Source organism: Notothenia coriiceps, unplaced genomic scaffold, assembly GCF_000735185.1.
Source record: "Notothenia coriiceps isolate Sejong01 unplaced genomic scaffold, NC01 NC01_scaffold00015274, whole genome shotgun sequence".
Lineage (NCBI taxonomy): Eukaryota > Metazoa > Chordata > Actinopteri > Perciformes > Nototheniidae > Notothenia > Notothenia coriiceps.
The window spans coordinates 2,323-15,388 of NW_011347975.1; the positions used below are offsets into that span (position 1 = coordinate 2,323).

General features: G+C 38.2%; 1 protein-coding gene across 1 annotated transcript; it reads left to right on the forward strand.

Moving 5' to 3' along the window:
- The first annotated feature begins 604 nt into the window (after positions 1-604).
- Positions 605-12,852, forward strand: LOC104948844 (junctophilin-1-like). Its single transcript, XM_010775063.1, has 5 exons — positions 605-629; positions 947-1,183; positions 2,370-2,800; positions 3,708-3,804; positions 6,653-12,852. The coding sequence occupies exons 1-4, from the start codon at positions 605-607 to the stop codon at positions 3,786-3,788; spliced, it is 774 nt and encodes a 257-aa protein (XP_010773365.1). The 3' UTR covers positions 3,789-3,804; positions 6,653-12,852.
- The last annotated feature ends 214 nt before the right edge of the window (positions 12,853-13,066 follow it).

The window sequence follows — 13,066 nt, forward strand, 5'->3', positions numbered from 1 at the left end:
CGCCATGTTTTCGTCGAATGAGCTGTCGTGTTTACAAAGTGAACGCATAGATGACGTCACGACTTAGTTTTTCGGATCATGTGACTACTGAAAATGGCAGCTGCCGGACGGAATATACTGGTTTTGATAAAAAAGAGCTATAAAATCATTATTTACCGGGGAATATCGCTGATTTCTTCAGGGTATGGTTTAAACATAATGTTTCACTAAATACTGAAGTTTTTATTAACTATCTAATGACTGGAGCCTTCCTTTAAAGAATATGGGGAAATATATTTGTTTTATGTAATTGCAGATCTAAGCAGACTTGATGAGGGGGTTCCGCAAGGCTCTATCTTAGGGACCTCTTCTCTTTAACTTCTACATGATATCAGTATTGAAATATTAAATAAAAGTACCCACTCGTAAATCAAAATATTACCAAAAAAGTTTATTCGAAATCAGGAAAATTATTAGTTATTTAATTATTGTCTTTTGGGGGGTTTTAACATTTAATGATGTTATCTACCCATTTTATGAGATTTGAAGGGATAATTACTAAATGAAATTACATTATAGAGTGTTTCAAACTTTATCAGTAATATTAAACTGTACTGTCCAGCAGATGAAGAAACATGAATACTCAGATGGTCAGACAGGTTGTGTATTTTTTACTTCAAAGAGTGCTTTAAATAATCTTTTAAACCTGTGAAATGTCTTGATTATCCTACATTTCTGTAATGTAGCTTTAGCCCCAGATCTCAACAATTATTTGGATGAGTAAAGTTTTATCATAAGAGATGGATATGATGGTCTTCTAAAAAAAGACCCAAGCTGTTATAAACAAAAAAAGGGATGTTTTTTATGGGACATTTTCACTGTTGTATTTAACTACATATATATATAAATTGCTTTAGTAATGTGTTTCTGTGTGTTAAAACCTTTCTTAAATGTTATGTGATTTCAGGCCCTGACTACATACGGCAGAAGTATAATGAGCCAATAGAGGTGAAGGATGTTCCTGTGGAGAAAAAGGAGAAATCTCCAACAGGGAGCCCTCATTTCTACCGGAAGGGCACAACACCCGACCAGTCTCCATCTTCAAGCCCAGTTCCCAGCCCCACTCCTTCACCTATTGCTGTAAAAAGTACAATTTTTAGCAGTAAAAGTCCCGCCGCAGTCACTCCACCAACTGTGACAGCAGGTAAACAACTTTTTTTTCATTTGACCAGCTTGTCTTTCTCATGATACAATTAACAGTCAGCAAGTTAACATGGTACATTTTTTGATCATTTTACAACACAGATGTTCCCCCTCCTAAGTTCACACACATACAACATATATTTAAGTTGGAAAATAAACTGTTAATACTGCAGAAACAATAGGCGCGTTCACACCGCAGTACTTTTCCCACTTTAGTACAGATCGCGTTCACACCGGAATAAGTCCCTGGGGGAGGATTAGGCAAATGAAGCCGCCGACGTCACTTCTTCTTCTTCTGCTTTGGGTTTACTGGCAGGCCGCAAACAACTTCACGGCGTATACTACCGCCCAAAATCCCCGGTCGGAAGTCCCCGGAGTTAGGGACTGGCTTCCGAGTACATCGCCAGAATGCCGACACCTCCAAATCTCCACCGCTCCCATGTTTTCTTTTGTGTTGCCATAGCTTAGTCTCTCTGCGTTTCTGCGCTGGGCTAATGCTAATGCTAATAATGCAATGCGAGGATAATAAAATGGCGGCTTCACAACACTTTTTGGGAGCTTTACGGGGCGTGGTTTGCAATCCGCCGAGCCAGACATAGGAACCTTTTTCTCCCTGCTCTCTAGCAGGGACGGGAAAGGGGGTAAAAAGGTTCTCATGAACTAATTTGAGTTCCGGCTCTTTTTGGTGTGAACGCGACATTTCGGAACTATATCGGAACTAAAGTGGGAAAAGTACCGCGGTGTGAACGCGCCTATTGCAACCAGCAGTTTTTGCAGTACCCGACTCAGGAAGCAGGCAAATTGAGTATAAAGTACGGGATAGTCCCTTCTTCATCAGTTTATTGTTACTTTGCACTTTTTCGGGATATTATTAACAGCTACAATAGGTCGTAATGGCTCACAATTTACTGGTGATCAGAAATGGACCGATTTTATTTACTAGCAATTTTCGACTTCCATTCATTCTTTAACACACATTCAAACACACAGAGGGCAGTGTTACAATGCAACACATTGGCCTGACCATCAAAAGCAATTGTTGTTAAGTGTGTTTCCAAATTACAAGATGAACAAGGATCAAACCGCTTACACTGCAATCATCTTACAACACAGCTACCAACCAACACAGTGTTTGTCGTTTCTTTGGTTAACTATTATTTTCTCTTTTCCATTATTCTACTTGGCAGGCATAACAAAGGCAGCCTCAAAACTATCTCTCAAACGGGAAGTGAGGCAACAGGAGGCTCCTCCAGTTGTCAAACCAGCTGTAACATCAGCAGGTGGCGGTAAACCTAGCAACGGGCAGATTCACTCCCAGTACCATGGTTACTATGTTAAGGCAGATGTCAAGATCCCGCCCCCCGAAGAACCAACTGGTGTGGAGGATGACCTTCACCCGTCAAGCCTTGCACGCTTGCCACCCCCCGTCAAACCACTTTGGACTTCAGCACCAAAAACCCCACCCACCCCTATCCCTTCACCCGCTCCACCAAAAGAGAGCACAAAAGCACCAGAGCCCCCCAAGCCAAAAAGACAGGAATCAACCAGACCAAAGAGCCTTGCAGAAACCAAGAAAGCTAGTATGGAAATAGTTCCTGAAATTGTAGAGGAGGAGTCGGTGAGTTAGATAACGTTACTACATGTTTGATTCCGATTTGCAGATTGAGTGCATTGTTTCATACCCGCTGGGGGAAACCCATGGATGTACAAAGAGATCTGGATCAGCGTCGGAGTTGGGGACCCGTTCGTTCCTATGAGAGTTGCCCTGTGGTGCATGAAGCCCAACATGGGGCGATTGTAAATTCAAAAAGTAGAGCCATAGGGGCAATATTTAATTTTAATAAACACAATTGTATACCTTATCCAAAACACATTATAATCTTAATTCAATGATTACATTACATTTACATGTCATTTGTTAGATGCTTTTATCCAAAGCAACTTACATACATTCAGTACTGTGGACAATCCCCACAGGGGCAATTTGGGGTGAAGTGTCTTGCCCAGGGACACAACGACATGCTGACTGCAGTGGGACTCAAACTTGCTATCCCCTGATTCTAAGTCCAGCACACTCCCCACTGAGCCACAGCCTCCCTTTATATGATAATAGGATTTCTGTATGCTTCTTATATCTAAAATCATTCTTTCATTGGATTGTAGACAAAAGGTGTAGACTGTGAAAATGTGTTTTTTTTCTAATATCAGTCAGAGTGCTGTAAACCCCTCGTTAGAAAAAAAGCAAAAATAGAAAACATTGGAGAATTACACACATAGGGTACAAAATGAACAATATTCTTAAATTGCTTACTGCCCTGTGCTAACCAGCCAATCAGCAACGTAGTTTGTTAGCCAGTTGGGCAATTAGAGTCACTTTATGAGAGCTAATCTATTGGAAAATGCTGCTTAAGGTTATCAAACATTCACTACATGTGTGTGTTTGTGTTCCATACAGTATGTGTTAAACTAGCATTGCTTCATCCAGAACACATAATGCAACATAACCTCTTCTTGTGTCTTCACAGGGCCCGAACTCTATCTTGGTGGCTTTAGTGATGCTGTTGAATGTAGGCCTTGCAATCATTTTTGTCCATTTCCTCACCTGACCACATCTGAACCCAGGTAAGAGTTTACTAAAAGTTCTAAAGACAATCTGCTTAGGACTAAAACTGAACATGAACTGGAACTGTGGTTGTGGTTAGTTTATAAATGGTTCTGTGTTATGTGAATCATTTTAAACAATTCAAAATCAGGTGAATGTTTAATGCAATGTGGTATGTATACATTGTTCATATTCTCTCTAAATGATAAGTTGTTTATTTTTAATGAAGAACCTAAGCTGTATGTTTGGCAGTAAAAAGAGACATCAACATGTTCAATTCAATTTTTGCTGACTTGCACTCAGTGATTGTTTCTTTGCTGTCTTCTCACATCTTCCTATAACATATGACGGTTCTTAAATTGACCATCATTAGAAATGTAAAAGAGTAGTATATAAACAATTATAAAATATAAACATTTCAAAAATAGTTGACTGTTAAGTTTGTCTAACTATCTGACAAATAAAATGTAAGGCGAAATTAGTTAGCTTTCATACTTGTTCAAAATTGTAACAATAAGTTTAACTTTTATATTACAAGAGAACGGCTAATTTATGGTTTTGGCAAAAATGCAGCCCTATCTCTGCTGGAGTATAAACTTCTAGGAGTTTCCAAAGCTGTGCTAGTTGTGATAGTGGCTTTTTAACAAATCCTGTAACACCAAACACTTAATGATATTTAACTTTAGTTTTTTATGTGATATTGCTAGTTAATAAGCGAGATGACATGCTGGTGTTAACCGTTTAGGTTAGAAGATGTTGAGACACAAATTATTTATTCTAATTCTCCTGTTACACTTTTCCTCTTTTGTTTTAACTGTTGTGTGAAGAGCGGTTCAGTGATAACGTTTTTCTGTCGGCCGACATGGAAGTTAGCATCACAAGGGCAAAAAACAGTGTTCTTTTTCCATTTGTTTGTGGAATATTACAGAGAGCAAGATCTTTGCTAAACAAGGATAGTTTTGACTTATTAACACCACTTTAGGCTTTAAATGAGCTATGAGTGGAATAGCTTTGCATCACCTCTGCTAAGCTAAAGGCTGCTAATGTATGCTAATACATGTCTTGATGACATTCAACAGTTGAGTATTTACTGATGTATGTTATGTGGTAGAACACAACATAAAAATCCCGTAAGCTTTTGTTAACCACCAACCTTATGTTAGGCATTTTATCAAAAACATGTTTAAAAACTCTGGACTTAAGAGACAAGGGAACTGGAAGTGGTAAAATGCTAACTTATGTCAAGGTTTTAGGACTCATTCCTGCACCACTGTATTCCTCTTAATATCTGCATACAAACTTAATGATATTTAACTTGCCTCATTATTTAGACAAATCAGAAGCTTGAAAGACCAGACCTAGTTACCTCATAGTTAAGCTATGACTGGACTATCTTGTTTTAGGAGGGATGTAGCAAGTAATTGACTGACTCTGTTACAGAGAATATTGGAGAAAATAAATAAGAATAATACAAATGTATAGTAATCAATGTTTTAAAGTTATTTTAATGCATCTTTTTTTGCACTTTCCTCCCCACCCCTCATGAATCTGTGCACAGCAGTCATTATGTCAGGTCTGATTTAAATGATTGGACTTGCTTATTAGCGCTTCTTATATATAGATAACAGACTCTAGCTTTAACCTGTTCAACACGGAGGCCCCCGCCTGCAGGGGCTGCGTTTTCTTTTTCTTCACGAAACTGTGTCTCAGGGCTTCTTAACATTTACAAACCTATCAATGTGTCATTCCCATTTAACGGGAAGAAACTCAGCTAACTGACGATAAGAAACCATCTTTACCAAAACAAAACACAAGTCTCACATGAAGCATCTAAATGAGCCCTGAGCGAAAAAATGCTAACACACTTAGCACAGAACTCTAGGTATAAATACCCTTATTACATTTCGGATCTGCACAAACAAGATATCGATGAGCAAGCTGAGATTCCACAGATTCTAGGGGTAAAAGTATCATCACTGAGTGATCGGAACTCGCGACAGCAAACACAGACATCACAACACAGAGCTTTACGGAGCAAAAACGGGACATTATCTTACCTATGCTGTTGTTCTGATCAAAAGTTGTGTTCAATGGCATTAAAACGATAAAAACGCTGCTGAAGGTCAATCCATAGGTTAATCCAATGTGTCTGAAATGATTACTGATAACCCATCTTCATATTTATGTCAATAACAGAGTTTTCATATATAGTTGCTATGAGAGCTACCAGAGTGTATGACAGCTTCCGGTTCCGGGGCATTTTGGCTGCATTCACCAATGGGTAATGTTTAGATGGATTTTAGGAACTTCCCCTCAATTTTATTGGCTCTAACGGTTAAAAAGAGATGTCAATCATCAACATCGACAGAGGGGGGCCATAGATATGGAAAATGCACCCAAATGACCCCAGAAATGTTTCTTTTTTCTAAACCTCTCTAAAAAGGTCAAATGTCACTTGCAATCTTGATACAGGGTACTTATTATATGTTATAGTTTGGATTCCTAAAGCTTTTAGTCTACTATCCCATCATTCAAGGGTAGTTTTCACTATAAGTAATGTTTTTTTTTTGGACGGACACTATAATATACATTTTTTTACTATGTTCAATCTGAATTTACTTTGAAATAAAGAAATTATATATTGATTCTGACTTTTCTACATCCAACTCAAAGGTTTATCATTGCTTTGAGAAAAAAGATTATTAATTTACACCTTTTAGAAGGGGTATTTGTTCTGGGAATGTCATTTTCAAGCCTGAGACCTTAAAAACAGGCTCAGGGCTAAACAGGTTAATATATTATCTGTGTAGTTACAATGTGTCATTCAATAACATTTATCCCTAATCCCAACTCTTCTGAACCCTGCAGTGGACTCGCTAACTCTCCATCAGCCAGAGGGGCCTTCTACAAAAATGGCACCCCTCAGTATGGCAGACACGGGCAAAACGGAGGACTGGAAATAGACGAGTGAAGGTGGAGAAGACGTGTGGGGGTGGGGGTCACACGTGGAGGCGAGAGAGAGGAAAAATTAGTGAGAAAGAAAGATGAAACCTCCACTACCGCCACCCCCCATCCTCTTTGGATGGACTGAATGACTGTCTTTGGTGCTGAAGTCCAACTTGATTGGTCTGGCGATGATTTGTGACTCCTCTTAGAGTGCAGTGAAAGCTGAAGCAAGCAGTTACTGGTTTTGAAAAAAGGGCCCCTGAGCTCCCCAACTATGGATTCTTTATCAGGCTTAGCAGTGTGTGTGTGTGTGTGTGTGTGTGTGTGTGTGTGTGTGTGTGTGTGTGTGTGTGTGTGTGTGCGTGCGTGCGTGCGTGCGTGCGTGCGTGCGTACGTGCGTGCGTGCGTGCGTGCGTGTGTGTGTGTGTGTCTGTAGCTCCATTTCCATCCAACTGTTCAGAAAAATGTGGATAAATACTCAAATTTAAAAAATGGGGGCCGTCCAGATGAGTTCAAGAGAATGTGTTTGAGCATCCAGAAAAACAGAGCGACTTACGGTGTTACTTTGTAATGAATGCCATGTTGGGCGTAGACCATGCTTTCAATCAATTGAACTACCATCAGATACTTCCGGATGGACAATATATATATAATATATATATAGAACAAATTGTTGAAATCAGAAAGCCAATTTGGAGCTGTAGTACACTTTAATTGAGCTCTTCACCGGAGCCTTTATTTCTGATTCAGTCAACGCTGCCAAACTAGCTTCAGTGAGCATGGAAAAGTTGTTGCGATGGATGAGGAACTTTTGTTCTTCTACTCGTACATAAGAATCCACACAAAAGTCTTTGCATGGAAACCAAGCTGGTAGATATCTCAGTGTATTTCACACGTGTTTGCTTCTGCTTTGTGTGTGTGTGGGCATGTGTGTGAATTTTGTGTGCTTGCGTGGGTGTATGTGTTCCGACTGGGTATGTTCAGAGATGCACTTTGAGCTGATGGAAGCCGACAGCTGCCTTACTATTTTACAGAGTGACGTGGTGGTGGGTGAGGAGGCCCAGGCAGGAATGTGAAACGCTCGGCCTGGGAGAGGGGCTCTGTTTCTATCAGTCTGTCAATCGATCTGTTCATATCTGTTTTGATCTGTATCCGTGGGGCCTGCCTGCTGTTTTAAATTCATATTTATTTTTCTTCCTATATATATATAAATAAATATATATATACATTCGAAAATCAGACAATCAGAGGGGTATAACATTTGTAAAATATAACCAACCTGATTTTTTTTAAAGATTCTCTGCAATTTTGCAAACCCGATTACTCCATGGTGCATTGAAGAGTCTCTAATTGGACAGATGAAAGACTCCTTTTGACATGGTCTTCCCTAAATGTTTGTTTATGTTTATTTAATTTATGTTCCCTCATTACATTGCCTCATTTAATCCTTATGATCAAACATGGAGAATGGTAGCTGTATATCACCATATCGGATCAGAGGCCCTATTGTGCTTTGGGGGTTTTCCCTTTCCTGTAGTGTGTTCTATAGGTGTTTGTGCATGTACATGGGCTGCAAAGGATAACATCGCTGTGTTCCCATAGTTTTAGCAGGATGTGGCCCCATTAATGACGCCCTATTTCATACATTAAGATTCCCCTCCTGTTATCACGAGGTCCTTAGATAAAGGGGCACACCAATACTTGGAATGTAAAATTCCCTGTTGGTATTTGTAGTCTGCTGTGGTTTGAATCAGGACCGATGGACGGACAGATACATAACATATTGAATTCTTCCTGACACTACAGAGCACAAAGTGGAATGTGTCCCATACTTCCAACATGTCATCAAGTGCTGCAGCTCATACTCTTTTTTTGTTTCATTTTATTTCCTATATCATACTCCACAGTATATTAAAAGTTATTTTATCATTTTAGAATCATGTTCAAATAATTTTTAGGGAAATCTTTTTTAATTGATGTAAATGATTTCTCTTATGTCATACAGTTTCTACAGAATTAGTGTAGGTGCCTCTGTCACTCACAGTGGTTATTTTGCAGGATTAACATTTTAACTAGTGCAAAGACATAGGATTTTAATAACACAGACTCATAATAACAATATTAATCAGCCCTTTGAAGAATGAACTGCTTTCCTTAGGTTTTTTTCCATTACAGCTTTTATTCAGCCACAGAGCCCTGAGGCTGAAAACAAATTATTTATTTATTCATATTTTGATGGGAAAATATGCAGCTTTTACCAATAAAATAATGTTTGCTAGCAGAGCTGAATAATGATTAACAGTAGGTGTCTAATATTTCATGTATTTGTATCGCTGATTTGATCACCTGTTCTGAGTAACAATTGCCTCATGATTCATTTTCAGATATTGTTAAATATTCAATATATTACAGCAAGCTAAAATGTCTACATGTCTATACGCTTTATTTTATGGGTTTGTAAATTACTAAAATGATGCATAAAGTTATAGTTCTTACTCGGGAACTTTTCATAAAATAATTGATAAATTATGGGCTTGAAATATCTTGTTTGGATGTTTTTATTACTTACATTTTGCATTCAGTTATAACTGTAACAAGATGCTTTATTTTGCATAATTAATTGCATTCACATTTTTGGTTAAATTATTTACATTTTATGTTTTTGTCGGATTAGTGATATCATAACAGTAATTGTTATCTCTGGCCATGCTATAATCCTGTAAATGTAACCGTAGTAGCCGAGAGCGAGGTTAGCTTTCGCTTTTTTTGGCGTCTACATTTCTCAACAGAATGGGCCTTGACATCTTTATGAGTTATGGTTTTCATGTTTTTAATTTATTCTAAGCTACTGGTGTGTGATTGGTGGTTTCAACATAAAGAGTTTGCCCTTTGAAATCATCCACTTCTAACACGCATGACGCCGCACCGAAAACATATTTATATATTTTGATGAAGATAATTTATTTGAACTCTTAAATAAGTTTACTCTTGGAGAAAAATCATCGTCTTAAATCTGTTTCCACCCTAATAACATTGTGTTGCTGAGTTTAGCATGCAGATATCGGCTGGTTTTGTTTGGTTAGATTGGACGTCAGAGTAGAATATATTCTGTGTGTGTTTGATTAGGATTCAGAGTTTGGTATGGATTGCAGAAGGTAAAGACACTGTGGGAAACTTGTTTGCAAAATGAAGCTTTTAAAACGTTTAATTTAAAAAGCTCCATTCCCATTGTTTGAGAACATCGGAAACATGCGTCTTCTTCATTCCAACACTGGGAATTTAGTGCGGTCCACCATCTCCATTTTTGATAATAACACAGATACTCCGAATAATAAATAGTAAATAGCTCAAAGTCTATAATACACTCGTCAAAATAATCTTGAGAGTACAGCTACCACCCTGTACTCAAAGATCAGCCAAGTGAGAACAAACATTGATTTATTTTATATACCATACAAATTAGGAGATAGGAAATGTGTTACTACATGCACATAGCGTCCCCCGTGGCTCTAAAAAAAACAATTGGATCTTTTGAAAATACGTGGATCCTTGAAAATAAGTGGATTTTCTTTTTAAGTAGTTGATTTGAATAGCCGATTAAACAGGCCGTCAAATTGCGGCGGACCCTCTACAAAAGCAATACATTTCCCATGAGGTCTTAAATAGTGTTTTTACTAAATAAGTAAATCTGTAAATTTCCTTTTATATGTATTTAATATTTAGATTTTCGGTTCCCAGTTTTAGGGTCTAAGAGATCCGAGTTGATAGCTTTTTATCAAGGCTGGTTTTCACTTTGGAGTGACTTATCAGCAGGACGAGACACTTTTTAAAAATAATGAATGAATTTAAAAGCCATTGAGTGGGAAATAGCCTATAGATTTTACAAATCACATATGTTCAATTAAATGTATTTTAAAGGATATTTTAAAGGTCTTCTTTTTCTTTGGAAAAGGGTTACAGTAGATGGAAGAAACAGAGTTCTGAGATAATGTGAAGACATAGTGAGCAGATATGGTGTAGAGTTGTGACTTCTGGTGAAGCTTCTTGAAGATCGCCTGAACTTACTGGTGGAAATAATCAACGTGATGGTGTAGAGTGGTGCAGTGATGACGTGTATTTATTGAGGCCAACCTGGAAGTTAGCATCACAAGAACTCACTCAACAAAAAAGAAGGGAAATTGGATTTTGGAAAATGCAGAAACTAGGGTCTTCTGCAAAAACACATTTATGATACACATTTTGTTCAGCAGGATAATTTTCACATATATCCTCAACTTTATGATTTTTGAAGCTTAAACGCAATCGCCAGAAGTGAAAGCTAGGATATAAAGGAACTACATCACCGCCACATGGCTGCGAGTCACCACTGCTAAGCTAAAAGCAGCTAATGTTTGGCGTTATGATTCTATGTAGTCTATTTTAGTAACTTGTTACAGCTCTTTTAAGCTTTTTGAAGCATAAATGAAATTGCCAGAAGTAAAGTGCTAACGTCAGGCTATAAACCTGCTACATTGCGGCCGCGTCACCACCGCTAAGCTAAAGGCGGTTTGGTGTGATGAAGTTTAGTATTTAGCAACTGCTAACAAGTGTTGTCTTAATCACACATAGAAACTTGGGACATTCAACACTGGGGTATTTACTGACTTATTTTATGTTGAGAAAAAAAAAGCGTTAACTATGAGAGGAGGGAACTGGAAGTGGTAAAATGCTAACTCATGCTCATTCCTGCACCACTCTATTAAATCACAGTTAGCATAGAAGTCTGATCTCAAATCTGCATTAGACCCACTCTCCAGCAAGAAGCTTAAACATATCATGATAATCTTCCAAATAATTGTTTTGTTATCTTTTGCTTTCTTTGCTGGAGTTTGGGAGTTGTTCAGTTTAAAGCCACTAACATCTTCACTCAGGTCTGATCTTAAGGAGGTTTGTATTGTTAGAGAAGGACACAGAAAGAATGGGCAGATGAAATGTTTCTGAGGGGAACAGGGAAGAGAATGTGACAGTCTCGTTGTATCGAGAATGTTTTTGTAGGCTAAACTATAATTGGCCCAAATTTGAAATTGAACCCGGGTTATTCGTTGCATGATATCAGTCACTGTGGAGCTGTTTTTAAGCTACTCTGTGAAATAGGTGTTGACAAATCAAGGAGGAGCCTTTAAAGTGCGTATGTGTGTGTATGGAATGAACTCGAACATCTATTTGTACATTATGACCCCGACAGGACAATCTCTTACATTTCATTTTTGTCTCTGTATAGATTTTTACATCACTGTATATTGTGTTTGGTTTCTAAGGCGTTCTGAGAGCCTTTTTTCTAACACTGTATGCCTGTATTTTGATTAGTTTGGCTTTGAACGCACCTATCATCTCGGCTGCTGCTGGTGATACGGTGCACACATTATTATTATTATTATTATCAGTTATTTTACTTGACAACATTTGTTTTTGTTTTTTGGCAGTTGTTTCTATGGAGATACATTAAAAAAGAGGGTTTACATTTTACTTCATGAGTTTGTGTGTTCTTTGAAACTCACTTCACGAGCGGCAAGGAATTCATGATGACTTTCATCACGGCGGTGAAATGTAAAACATATTTGTGATCCCTATGATAACAGTGTGACAGTGTCATGCAATGACATAATGCCAGGGGCATTCCCTGTTGCTTAAGCCTGCAGCGCTCTATTCCATTAGGGATGCTCGAACTAAAAAAATAACTCAAGTGTGAAAGTTGGCTCGGCTCTCCGTGACAGGAATAGTTGTGGTGGCTGACAGCTGCTGGCCTGTCTGGAGACTGCAGCAACACTCAGAGGCTTCAGAGACAGGGAGCTACAATGATACCATGTTGTGAAGGTAAAACACGCACTGTCTGTCTAATTCTTCTGTTTTCACAGGAAATGTCAAATTGCCCACACACCCAATTGGGAAGCTACAGAGGTTAAATGGTGCAAGTGACATTACTTAATACTTTATATGTGAACCATTCAATGTCCTTGTTTCATGCATGAATTGGTCATTCATGTGATCTGATTTTCATCTAAATCACAATGTTAGACAAACACAATGTGCTCAAGCTTATAATACACAAACATGTATAATCTCTTATTGCTTTATATCACACCCATTAAACATTTACACACTTCAGAAGATGCGTCTTGTGAATAGAAACGTGTAAATGTTGGTGTTATTTCTATATGTCAAAGTAGCCTGAACAACAACTTTCATCTTGTTGCACTGATTAAACAAAGTTTGCTAACTCCTACTGTAACTCAGTCAGCTTTTGTTCAAATCTAGGGGTTCACAAACATTTCCCTAAGTACCCCGTGAATTTGATTT

Excerpts from the sequence above, each read along its gene's own strand:
- LOC104948844 (XM_010775063.1), top strand. The coding sequence starts at position 605 with ATGAAGAAACATGAATACTCAGATG. Across the intron at positions 630-946 it reads GAAACATGAATACTCAGATG|GCCCTGACTACATACGGCAG; the intron begins GTCAGACAGGTT and ends ATGTGATTTCAG. Across the intron at positions 1,184-2,369 it reads TCCACCAACTGTGACAGCAG|GCATAACAAAGGCAGCCTCA; the intron begins GTAAACAACTTT and ends TCTACTTGGCAG.